This window comes from Mustelus asterias, chromosome 5 (genome assembly GCF_964213995.1).
Source record: "Mustelus asterias chromosome 5, sMusAst1.hap1.1, whole genome shotgun sequence".
NCBI classification, from domain to species: domain Eukaryota; kingdom Metazoa; phylum Chordata; class Chondrichthyes; order Carcharhiniformes; family Triakidae; genus Mustelus; species Mustelus asterias.
The window spans coordinates 25553480-25566601 of NC_135805.1; the positions used below are offsets into that span (position 1 = coordinate 25553480).

The 13122-nt window shown below is 45.1% G+C and overlaps 1 protein-coding gene and 1 long non-coding RNA gene across 3 annotated transcripts in view; one reads left to right on the plus strand and one right to left on the minus strand.

The window, feature by feature from the left end:
• LOC144493418 (uncharacterized) overlaps positions 1–13122 on the plus strand; it is a 583821-nt gene that overhangs the window by 566525 nt on the left and 4174 nt on the right. The gene's annotated exons all lie outside the window — the stretch shown is intronic.
• acoxl (acyl-CoA oxidase-like) overlaps positions 1–13122 on the minus strand; it is a 427580-nt gene that overhangs the window by 27391 nt on the left and 387067 nt on the right. For both annotated transcript variants that reach the window (XM_078212293.1, XM_078212294.1), the window contains exon 18: positions 809–910. In XM_078212293.1, the coding sequence (XP_078068419.1) occupies positions 809–910 (102 nt within the window). The remainder of the gene's footprint in view (positions 1–808; positions 911–13122) is intronic.

Sequence of the window (13122 nt, forward strand, 5' to 3'; positions counted from 1 at the left end):
CCCTGCTTCTCTCTTATTTTCAGCAATTTCTGTTTATATGGCATCACTTTTGGGCTCAGGCTATTAACTCCTGAGCCATGCCTACATACTCTCAGCCAACTACTCCCCGTGTCTGAGTAGGTTTCCTCCGGGTGCTCCGGTTTCCTCCCACAGTCCAAAGATGTGCGGGTTAGGTCGATTGGCCATGCTAAATTGACCCTTGGTATCAGGGGGATTAGCAGGGTAAATATGTGGGGTAAAGTCTGCATAGCATTATTGCTTGTGCAAAGCTCAATGGGCCAAATGGTCTCTTTCTGCCACTGTAGGCATTTTATGAAATGGGAAAGGAAAGGCAGATGGCCAAAACGCTAGGGCTCGCTTGCAACACAGTAAGCTGTGGGTAAAAGGGGAGGGGGTATGGGTGGTGATTGGTGCTATCTTGCGAATGTGATCTGGAAGAGCCTCAGCAGCAGAGGCCCAGACTTTCCTTGGATGGTCCACAGGTTCCTTCCGGCTCCTGCCAAGCACCACAAAGGAAAGTTTCTAATTTAGCCATAGGCCGTCTCTAATTCTTGCCTGCTCAGTAAACGGTTAACGTGCAGTCGGGGCTCTAATAGCATTTTCCATGCAACAAGGAGACCCCCGCCTAATTCAGGCAAGATGCCAATTGGGTGCCGAGAGAAAAGGGTCCAGTTAAATTGGCAGCAATCAGGAGTTGAGCATGACTGTTTTACCTGTCTGAATGCTCGATTCCTGAGGTGATTGTTAATGTGTTTTGAGCAACGTTGCCATGCTATCTGTTATGAAAGGCCGTCAGACAAAGACTAACCTGGTTCCTTATCTGCATGCTTGTTGTTGGCGTGAGATATTTGTGTTCCAGATACCAGGCTCGTTCTTGGTATAAGAGGTTAGTTCCATGTAAAAGACAAAACTGAAAAAGGAAACAAATAAACAGAGATGTATTTGTCACTTGGAAACAATCTTATGGCATTGAGGTAATGGTACATTTGGTAAACAACCTGAACTCACTGGAAAACTTTAGATAGCAGAATGCCGCACAGTTTGGTGAAACTTAACAATCTCAGAAACACCCTGATAGATACATTGCTTCGGCTAAACTTCCATCAAATAAGAACACAGACACAGGAGTCCAATTAGTGTTTTGTTTTGTAAGTTTAATCATCCCATTTATAGATATTTCTGTGTTCTGGACTATTGCAGCACTCAGATAGCAGGCAGGCAACCTTTCGTCTGGACCTCTTCATTTTTAACCTTGAGTGCAGTGCTGATCAGTCTAACTAACCACACAGGCACATTCCTCTACGGCTGATGATGAGTCAACTTGTCTGACAGCAGGCCTTTATTGGTTTAAAGAAAGAATATGCATTTATATAGCACCTTTCACGACACCAGAATATCCCAAAGGTCTTTATAGTTAATAAAGTCCTTTTGAAGTGTACTCACCGTTGTAATACAGAGAACTGAGAAGCCCATTTACCCAAGCAAGGTCCCATAAACAGTGACGCGATAATCACTAGATAATCTGTTTAGTTTTAGTAATATTGGTCAAGACACCTGGTGAACTTCCCTTACATTCCTCAAAGCAGTGGACAAGGGATTTTTTTTTATATGTCCATCTGCCCCAGTTTAACCTTTCATCTAAAAGAAGACACCTTCAACTCTACAACACTCGCTCAGTACTGCACAGGTGTCCCGGCCTAGATTACATGTTCAAGTGAGGTGAGAGTGACTGCCCTTGACATCAAGGCAGCATTTGACTGAATGTGGCAGGGCAGGGAGTCCTGATAGAACTGGAGTTAATGGGAATAAGTGGGTAAACCCTCTGCACAAAGGAAAATGGTTGAGGTTGTCAAAGGTCAATCATCTCAGTCCCAAGAGATCACTGCAGGAGTTCCTCAGGTTAGTGTCCTAGGCCCAACCATCATCAGCTCGATGTCAAACTGCAAATGGTGCCTTGATGTTAGGTACAGTCACTCTCACCTTACCGCTGGAATTTAGCTTTTGATCCATGTTTGGACTAAGCCTGCAATGAAGTCTGGACCTGAAAGGTCCTGGCAGAACAGGCTATTACTGAGCACGTGCTACTTGATAGAACTGTCGACAATACTTTCCCACAATTTTGCTGAGAGTAAACTGAAAGGCAGTAATTGGATAGATTGGAATTATCCTTCAGCTGTGGACAGGACATACCTGGGCAACTTTGTCGGGTAGATTCCACTGGGGTATCCTTACCTGAACAGCTTGACTAAGGGGTGCGGCTGGAACTGAAGTATTACAGTCAGGATGGTGTCGGAGTCGCAGCCTTTGCTGTAGCCAGAAATGCCCAACAGTTTCTTGAGTAAATCAGATTTGCTGAAGGCCAGTTTTTGTGATGGTGGGGACCTTAGAAGGAGGCTGAAATATTATATCCACTCGGCACTTCTGGCTGTTTCAAATCCCACCCCTTTGATAGCTCAGTTGATTTGATTTGATTTATTATTATACATGTATTGGTATACAGTGAGAAGTATTGTTTCTTGTGCGCTGTACAGACAAAGCATATCATTCATAGAGAAGGAAAGGAGAGAGTGCAGAACGTAGTGTTACAGTCATAGCTAGGGTGCAGAGAAAGGTCAACTTAATACAAGGTAGGTCCATCATTTTGCTGAGAGTAAACTGAAAGGCAGTAATTGGATAGATTGGAATTATCCTTCCTCTATGGACAGGACATACCTGGGCAACTTTGTTGGGTAGATTCCACTGGTGTATCTTTACCTGAACAGCTTGACTAAGGGGATGCGGCTGGAACTGAAGCACTACAGTCAGGATGGTGTCGACAAACCATTTTACTCTGTGCTAGGTATGACTCCAACCAGTGGAGGGTTCTCCCACTGATTCCCATTGACTCCAGTTTTATCAGCACTCCCTACTCTGCCACATTCAGTCAAATGCTTGATGTCAAGGGCAGTCACTCTCACCTCACATGAACATATAATCTAGGCCGGGACACCTGTGCAGTACTGAGGGCGTGTAGTAGAGTTGAAGGTGTCTTCTTTTAGTTGAAAGTTTAAACGGGGGCAGATGGGCATAAAAAAAATCCCTGCAGCCATCAAAAGTCTGATGGCAGCAGGGAAGAAGATGTTCTTCAGTCAGTTGGTACATGTCCTAAGACATTTGTATCATTTTTCCGATGGAAGAAGGAGGAAGAGAGTATGTCCGGTGTGCGTGGGGTCCTTAATTATGCTGGCTGCTTTTCCAAGGCAGCGGGAAGTGTAGACAGTGTCAATGGGTGGGAGGCTGGTTTGCGTGATGGACTGGGCTTCGTTCACGACCCTTTGTAATTTCTTGCTGCTCTTGGACAGAACAGGAGCCATACCAAGCTGTGATACAACGAGAAAGAATGCTTTCTATGGTGAATCTGTAAACGTTGGTGAGAGTCGTAGCTGACTTGCCAAATGTCCTTAGTCGTCTAGAAAGTAGAGGCGTTGGTGGGCTTTCTTAACTATAGTGTCAGCATGGGGGGACCAGGACAGGTTGTTGGTGATCTGGACACCTAAAAACTAGAAGCTCTCGACCCTTCTACTTCACCCCCGTTGATGTAGACAGGGGCATGTCCTCCATTATGCTTCCTGAAGTTGATGACCATCTCCTTCGTTTTGTTGACATTTTGGGAGAGATTATTGTTGCCGCACCAGTTCACCAGATTCTCTGTCTCTTTCCTGTACCCCGCCTCCTCATTGTTTGAGATCCGACCCACTATGGTGGTGTCATCCCCAAACTTGAAAATCGAGTTGGGGGGCAATTTTGCCAGTCATAGGTGTATAAGGAGTATAGTAAGAGGCTGAGGACACAGCCTTGTGGGGCACCGGTGTTGAGGATGATCGTGGAGGAGGTGTTGTTGCCTATCCTTACTGATTGCGGTCTGTGGGTTAGGAAGTTCAGGATCCAGTCACAGAGGGAGGAGCCGAGGCCCAGGCCACGGAGTTTGGAGATGAGTTTTGCAGGAATAATGGTGTTGAAGGCTGAGCTGTAGTTGCTAAATTTATAAGGCCAATGTATAAACTGCATGTACAAGGTCCGAGGTCAGTGCTGAGTTAGCTGAATCCAACTGGAGTGCTGTTAAGAACTTTGCAACTGGCCTCCTGAGGGAAGTGGGGGGGGGGGCGGGGGAAGAATAAAAATCTGCCATGGCTCTTGTTCATGATTGGTGTCCAATGACCAACCCTCAAACCGGGAATGTTTGTGTAAGCACTAAATGAGGATTTGGACCCAACTGTGAACTCATCAATCATTTCTAATTTCACACATGAAGGAAGTGTCATTGCCTGGATGTGGAAACTGTCAAATTCCACTACAGTAGAGGACAAAGATGATGGAAATGGCAAAAAAATGCATCCGTGTAATAAACATGACTATGCCAGTCTTAAGCTCTGTCGTTTGGTCGGCTAACCTTTGCAGTCAGTTTTCACCTGTATGAACCCCATTTGAAATCTATCATCTCTGTCCTCGCTAACCTTCATTGGCCCCTTTCCCTAAACACGAGCTACTCAAATACATATTTTCCTTGGCTGTGTTCAAACTCTACTACTGCAACCTCCTCCAGCTCTATCTGCCTAAGTTCCTAATGACCCAAGTTCCCTTCGGTCATTCAAGTCTACTCCATCGTACAAGTCCATCCCTCACTCAACCATCTGTACTTCAAACCTTCAGCTGTCCAGGTTTTGCACTCCAGAACTCTCCCTTCATTTTCTCAAAATTGCTACCTTTAACAGCCTACCCTTACTCTTCTCATAAATCTTAGATGGCGTGCCTTCTGCGTGCCTTACTGGGTGGCACTGTGGCACAGTGGGTTTGCACTGCTGCCTCACAGCGCCACTGTAGGGATTCTATGATTCTCTTTGTGAAAAGTCTTTAGAACATTTCTCGAGATCACATGTGTTGTCCAAGTGCAAGTTGTTATGATAATCTACAATTACGGCATTATCGTTGCTCTTATGTACTCCGACTTTGGACTGTCTATCTGATTTACTGAAGTATATCAAATGCATTTTGCACATAGAAGATACCTCTTGAGCATTCTTTTGAAAGGGATTAGCAACGGCTAGATTGCACCACTCAGTGAATCAAGAAGTGTTAATTGGTTATTTAAACAACAAAGTAGCAATTAGAAAGGTGACAATGACTCCTCTGATGGCATAGTGACTTTATGCATTGAGTACTGTAGCTAACTCAAAACAGAGCTGCTTTTGTACAGAGACTGCTTTCATCTAAATTCCTGAAGATGGACATCAGTAAACCAGGTTCCATAACCAGAGCCAGATTTATAGGCCCAATATCCGGGTGCTCTGCGTCTGTTTTGGGACAGGATTAGGGCCTGGCTAACTCAGACCAGTCTCATAGAAGCCAAATTAAAACAGTGCCAGTGAGAAAGGCTGACATTTTGCATCTTGTCTGTGCTGACCAGACTGACCATTGCCTTGCCTGGCAGGGGGGGATAATAACTAGCTTTGAGGTCCCTGAGTCCTGGAAAGGATTGCTCAGCTGGGGAAGTATGCGTCCTTGCAAATATCAAAGGAAAGACTGGACTCCACTGGGCTGTGATACTCACAATGGAACAGTGGCCCAACAACATTCATCAAAAACAAGGTCCTATCAGGAATTCAGAGGCCAAAGCATAGTGGCATTAGTACTACCCAGTGGTTAGCACTGCTGCCTCACAGCGCCAGGGACCTGGGTTCGATTCCCGGCTTGGGTCACTGTCTGTGTGAAGTTTGCACGTTCTCCCCGTGTCTGCGTGGGTTTCCTCCGGGTGCTCCGGTTTCCTCCCACAGTCCAAAGATGCGCGGGTTAGGTAGATTGGCCATGCTAAATTGCCCCTTAGTATCAGAGGGACTAGCTGTGGTAAATGCATGGGGTTACAGGGATAGGGCCTGGGTGGGATTGTGGTCAGTGCAGACTCGATGGGCCGAATGGCCTCCTTCTGCACTGTAGATTCTATGATTCCGCAGCTGAAGTCAGCTCATGGAATCATAGAATGGTTACAGCACAGGAGGAGGCCATTTGACATTGTGTCTGAACCGGCTCTCTCAGGAGCAATTCACCTAGTGCCCTGCCTTTTCCCCGTAGCCCAAAAAAATGTTTCCTCTTCAGACAATGATCACATCCGATTTGAGGGCAATGAGTGAATCAGCCTTCACCACACTCCAAGGGAGTGCATTCCACATGTGTAAAGTGTAAAAACATTTTTCCTCAGGTCACCGTTGCTTCAAAACTTCATGGCCTTTTTAAAAACAAAATGAAACATGGTGAATGGATACACGCTAAAATATTGCAGGGTTTGGGTGCTAGATTTATCAGGGTTATTTCACTCCTAATAATTCATCTGGGATTCTCATTTTAAAACCAAGGTGTAGTGGGTCCCATCATCATCGATAACAGCACTTCCTCCAATCACCCACCAGTCCGAAAGACGTGCTGGTTAGGTGCATTGGCCATGCTAAATTCTCCCTCAGTGTACCCGAACAGGCGCCGGAGCGTGGCGACTAGGGGATTTTCACAGGAACTTCATTGCAGTGTTAATGTAAGCCTACTTGTGACACTAATAAATAAACTTTATAAACTTTATTTGACTTATTAAATGGTAATTTATGTTACCATTCGGGTTCTTGATCCATCCGCCAATAGGAACAATTTTCTCCCCATCTACTCTGTCCCGAACCTTCATGATTTTGTATACATTGATCAATCTCCTCCCAAACTTCTCTTCCCCATGGAACACAACGCCACCTTCTCCAATTTATCGACATAACTCAGGTTTCTCAGCCCTGGAACCATTATCATGAATCTTCCTTGCAGCTCTTGTCATTCTTTCACAACCTTCCTAAAGAGCGATGGCCAGAACTGGGCATTTTACTCTAGCTGAAGCCAAGCTAGTGTTTTATAATAACTATCATAATTTCCTTGCTTATGTCCCTATTTGTAAAGCCCAGGGTCCCTTATGCTTTATCAACTGCTCTCTCAACCTGCCCTGCCAGCTTCAATGATTTATACACAAAAATCCCCAGGTCCCTTGATTCCTGCACCCCCTTTAGAATTGCACCCCTTATTTTGTATGGCCTCTCCCCATTCCTTCTACCAGAATTAATCTTTGCACCATCAAATATCATCTGCCACTTGTCCATCCATTCTACCATCCTGTCAACACTATTCTCCTCACTGTTCACAACATTAAATCAGCAAGGGCAAGGGAGCCAAACTCGGGACAGAGTAGATGGGGAGAAAACTGTTCCTGTCTGCAATATTTTGCTTTTATCACAGTACTCCAGGCGTGGTCTCACCAAAACCCCTGTGCAATTACAGCAAGACTTACTTATTTTCTCCTTGCAATAAAGGCCAACATACCATTTACCTTCCTACTTGATTTTAAGAAAGAACTGACTTCTGTCTGCCAATTGAAAAGAAAGTTTACAAAGTTGCCAGGCGATGTAGTTTATGTACTCTGAAAAGTACAAACAAACCTCTTGCAGGTGGCTTTAAACCCTTCCCTGAACTCAGTTCAGCTGACTTCACTCACATTAGATCACAGGTTAATGCCCTTTGACCTATTTAACCTCACTGTTCCAGAATATTAGCCCTACAGCATTCAAATTTTCCATCCTCAGCCTAGTCTGGACTTGACTACTTTCATGCCTTTCTGGCTGGTATCCTGTCTTCCACTTTCCATAACCTTGGGTTCAACCAAAACTCTGCTGCCGGTATTTTAATGCTTGCCTTGCTGCTTGCATTACCAAATCTGGAACACTGGTTCAGATGCACTTTCCCCATTACATTAATTACCTACATACTCCTGGAAGATCATAAAATAGAACAGAATCCCTACAGTGCAGAAGAAGCCATTCGGCCCATCAAGTCTGCACTAACTGTCAGACAGGGTATGTTACCTAGGCCCTCTTCCCCCGCCCCATCCTTGTAATCCCACACATTTCCTATGGCTAATCCATCTAACCGGCACACCTTGGGACACTAAGGGACAATTTAGCATGACACATCTTTGGACTGTGGGAGGAAACTGGAACACCCGGCGGAAACCCACAAAGACACGGGGAGAACGTGCAGACTCCGCACAGTCACCTAAGGTTGGAATTGAACCCAAGTCCCTGGCACCGAGAGGCAGCAGTGCTAACCACTGTGCCACCATGCCGCCCCTCTCTGCACATTCGGATTATTGCACAATTACCGAGAATGCAAAGAATTAGAGCAGGAATTAGAGCATGCGGCTCCATGAGCAAATTCCACCATGAAATGGGATCATCCTCAATCCCACTTTCCTGCAAAATCCCCATATAAAATGGGGGCAGAGAATCCCCCAACCACCCCCAGTGTTTCAAGTCTGATATAATTTCTCCAGGGCAAGAGCTTTTCCAGCACTTTGTTTATATTCCGGATCTCCAGCGTCTGCAATATTTTGCTTTTATCACAGTACTCCAGGCGTGGTCTCACCAAAACCCTGTGAATTACAGCAAGACTTACTTATTCTGTCCTTGCAATAAAGGCCAACAGACCATTTACTTTCCTACTTGTTTGCTGTACTTGCACACCAACTTCCTGTGTTCCCTGTACCAGTACGCCCAATTCTCTGTCAAATTTCACGCCACTTAAAAAAATATATTTTGCTTTTCTCCTTTTAATACCAAAGTGAAGAACCTCACCCTTTCCAGATTATACTCCATCTGCCAACTTGTTGTCCACTCACTTAAAGAGGCTGCAAAGAGATAAAGACAGGTTGTGTCCTCCGAACAGCTTGCATTTCCACCAAACTTTGTACTGTCAGCAAACTTAGCTACATTCCTCTCAGTCTCTTTATCTTGGTCATTAATATAAATTATAAATAGCTGAGGCCTCAGTACTGATCCTTGTGGCAGTCCACTAGTTACAGCCTGCCAACTTGAAAATACCTTGTTTATCTCTATTCTCTGCTTCCTGTCCGTTAACCTACCCTCCCTCCATGTTAACATATGATTATCAACTTTGAAACTTTTGTGTAGCATCTTACTGAATGCCCTTTGAAAATCCAAGTATATTATATCTTCAGGGTCCCCTTACCCTTTTACTATTGATCGATTGCTTAGCAGAAACCTTGTTATATATCCTACTATATCAAGTGTTTTCTCTTGTTGCTACCTGCCGATACAAGTCTTCACATCTGTAAACTACAAATAAAATTGAACCCTACCCTTGCCCTTTAAGCTGCATCCTACAATGGGTGAGAGTAATCAACTGAGATAAATGTCACAGATTACCTCAGAAACTTTTGGTGTCAAGTTTGTGGTCAGTGGTAGTAACGAGTTATATGCAGTTTAACCTTCGAAAAGTAAGCTCAATAAAGCAAGCCTGAAAAGAAGTGGCAACTAATATCTAATTAAAATATTAAATTACTGCGGATGCTGGAATCTGAAACCAAAAGAGAAAATGCTGGAAAATCTCAGCAGGTCTGGCAGCATCTGTAAGGAGAGAAAAGAGCTGACGTCTCCAGTCCGGATGACCCTTTGTCAAAACTTTGGCAAAAGCTAATATCTAATTAACTAATTTCTAATATCACTGAACATCCATTCGTAGAACCCCACAGTGCAGAAGGAGGCCACCCGGCCCATCGAGTCTGCACCAACCACAATCCCACCCAGGCCCCATTCCCAGAACTCCACACATTTACCCCGCTAATCCCTCTAACCTATGCGTGCCGGGACACAAAGGGGCAATTTAGCGTGGCCAATCAACCTCACCCGCACATCTTTGGACAGTGGGAAGAAACCGGAGCACCCAAAGGAAACCCACGCAGACATGGGGAGAATGTGCAAACTCCACACAGACAGTGACCCAAGACAGGAATCAAATCCAGGTCCCTGGAGCTGTGAGGCAGCAGTGCCAACCACTGTGACACCGTGCCACCCCATTGTGAAATGTTAAAATGTAACATTGCCTGAAAGAGTGGTGGAAACTGATTCAATGGGGAGATGGATATATACTTTAAAAATAAGAAGTTGTAGGACTATGGGAAAAGGATGGAAGAGCAAGACTGATTCTGCACCTCTTTCAAAGAGCCAGCGCAGGCAGAGTAGGCTGAATGCCCTCCTGTGCTGTATGATTCTATGGTCAGTCATGCTTTAACTTCTTACACCAACTATAGCCTAGGAAGATGTAATCCACACAGTTATCAACAGTTATTTGTGTGTGTGTATGCGTGCGTGTGTGCGACAATAACAGAAGAGGGCCAGGAAGAGACCAAAACCCAGTTTTCGTAGCAGAGAGGAAGGTGGTGTGGTCCGCAGGTTGAGGGAAGGCTCTGCAGAGGGTCGGGCGGATAACAGAAAGGGCAGACACTGGTGGCAGAGTGGGAAACCAGAGGTTGTGTCCAGGGTTGGGGGCATAGGTCACAGAGGTTGGGAAGACAAGTATGTGAAGAGATTTGAAAGTGAGGGACAGTATCTCATGGGCAGGGGAAGTGGGATGCAGGGTTTGGTGTGGGCAATGACATGAATCATTTCACTTTAGATGACTTGTATTTGGTGAATGGCATTGACACTCTACACTTCCCGCTGCCTCGGCAAAGCAGCCGGCATAATTAAGGACCCCATGCACCCCGGACATTCTCTCTTCCACCTTCTTCCATCGGAAAAAGATACAAAAACCTGAGGTCATGTACCAACCGACTCAAGAACAGCTTCTTCCCTGCTGCCATCAGACTTTTGAATGGACTAACCTTGCATTAAGTTGATCTTTCTCTACACCCGAGCTATGACTGTAACACTATATTCTGCACTCTCTCCTTTCCTTCTCTATGAATGGTATGCTTTATCTGTATAGCACACCAGAAATAATACTTTTCGCTGTATACTAATACTTGTGACAATAATAAATCAAATCAAATCAAAAGGAGAGGACTGAGGATGTTCAGCAGTAAAATGATAAAGTGTGTACTATATTAGAGCTTCAGCAGTGGATGGGGAGAGAAAGGGGCAGAAATAAGTGATAACACAGCAGTGAAGGAACATTTCCTTGATCACAGCCCAGATGTAGAGGAAGAAGCTGAGCTCAGTGCTAAAAGAACATAAGAAATATGAACGGATTCAATAAGATCATGGCTGAACTTATGCATCAGCTCTACTTTCCAATTCCATCTCAATTTGAGAATATGCCAAAGGGCAACACCCCTGGGCTAAGCCCGAGGTGGCCCTTGAAAAGAAGGATGGGGCTGAGGACTGAGGTGTTGTAGGAGCTGAACATGTTAGCGCCTGTTAAATCTTTGACGCATGCAGGCCTTGATGGAGAGGAAGATGGAACCCTGCAATGTACGAGAGGGGCTGTATGGACCTGAGAGGAGGAACTATTTCAAAGCAATGCAATGTTAGACCTGCAACCAATAGCAATGGAACCTGAATAAAGATGCCATGGCGTGGAGGGTGTAGAAGAGGTGCTTGAGGAGGATGGTGGAGGCAGTGAGTACATTCGAGGGGGGAAAAGGATGCCTAAATGTGATCAGTGTGTTCACTGTACCAGGTTAGGGGGATTAACGGTGTAAATGCCTGGGTAATGGGGTTAGGGTGGGGTTTTGGCCTGGGTAAGATAGTTTGTCGGAGGGTTGGTGTGGACTCAATGGGCCGAATGGCTTCCTTCTGCACTGTAGGGATTCAATGATACCGTCTGCATGGCTCAGTGCTTTTCTCAATGTTCTAACCAATCAGGTTGAGGATGCTGGGACTGCTTGCCCTGAACTTAACGTTGGCCCAGTTGGTTTGTAAACTGGTTTTACAGGCCATGTTTTTCACATGGGACAAGGAATCAAAGGGAATTGTACCATTCCCTGATCAGTGGAGGAAAGGAAGTGAAATTTTGTTTGGATGGATTCGTGGATCTTCCATGGAAATGGAAACTTTTCGATGGCAATCTCAACTAGCTTTCTCTCTGTCAGCTCAAAGCCAAAAGACTCAAAATAGTAACTCAAGGGCGGAATTCTCCAGCCGCGCTGGTCTAAAAGCTGGAAATTCCCGCCCGACTATCAATGGTGTTTCACATTCTCCGCAACCAGCCCGCTAAACTTGCGGGGGGGGGGGGCAGAATGGGAGAATTCTGGCCCAAATGTCCAGTAGGAATTTCAGTGCCAAAGTTTTTTTTAAAAAATCTCATTTCTGTCACATTCATTCATGTGAATAATGTGGAACTGGCAAAATTCTGTCTAACACATTTCAAATTTGATGATAAGTGAGTACAGACAGGGACAAAAACTGATTGTATCTGTGTCTGTAACTATTCAGACTTTATATAAAGACTCTTTGCACAGGGAGCAGATGCAACCAGATGAAATGCCAGCAACAACACATGGGCGGATGCTCTTCAATAAATGCTAATCTGACCTCATTTTTTTTCTCCCTTTCCCACAATCAGTGGGCAGTCACAGCAATCAGCTACACACACTGATTACAATCAACCATCCTTGCCACATACTTCATTGACTTTAAATTGGCTTCTGCAAGGAGGTAAATTTTGGACAAATTATTTTAACTTGTCGCATTGGTAATCTTCTCCACCCCCATTTGCTGCTGTGAAAGAACTGGGTGGAATTCACTGGTAGCAAATTTATGGTCCAACTTTAGCGAAGGAACTGTCCCAATGGTCTGAAGGGCAAATACACCATGTGTCGTTCTGCCTGTAAGGACTAGGAAGACTAGGTGCTGGTCCAATCCTGAGTTGCTCTCACCCAGAATTAAGTAGTGCCAATTTTAAAGTTTATTTATTAGTGTATTATTTATTCGCTTACACTGCAATAAAGTTACTGTGAAAATCCCCTAGTCGCCACACCCTGTTCGGGTACACTGAGGGAGAATTTAGAATGGCCAGTGCACCCAACCAGCACGTCTTTCGGTCGCACTGTGGGAGGAAACCGGAGCACCCGGAAGAAGCTCATGCAGACACGGGGAGAACGTGCAAACTCCACACAGACAGTGACCCAAGCCGGGAATCGAACCTGGGTTCCTGGCACTGCGAGGCAGCAGTGCTAACTGCTGTGCCATTTTACACTGGCCTATACTATCCATGGCTTCTTCTGGTCCAATCTGGTGAATCATATTCAAAAGTGTGTGCGTCAGGTAA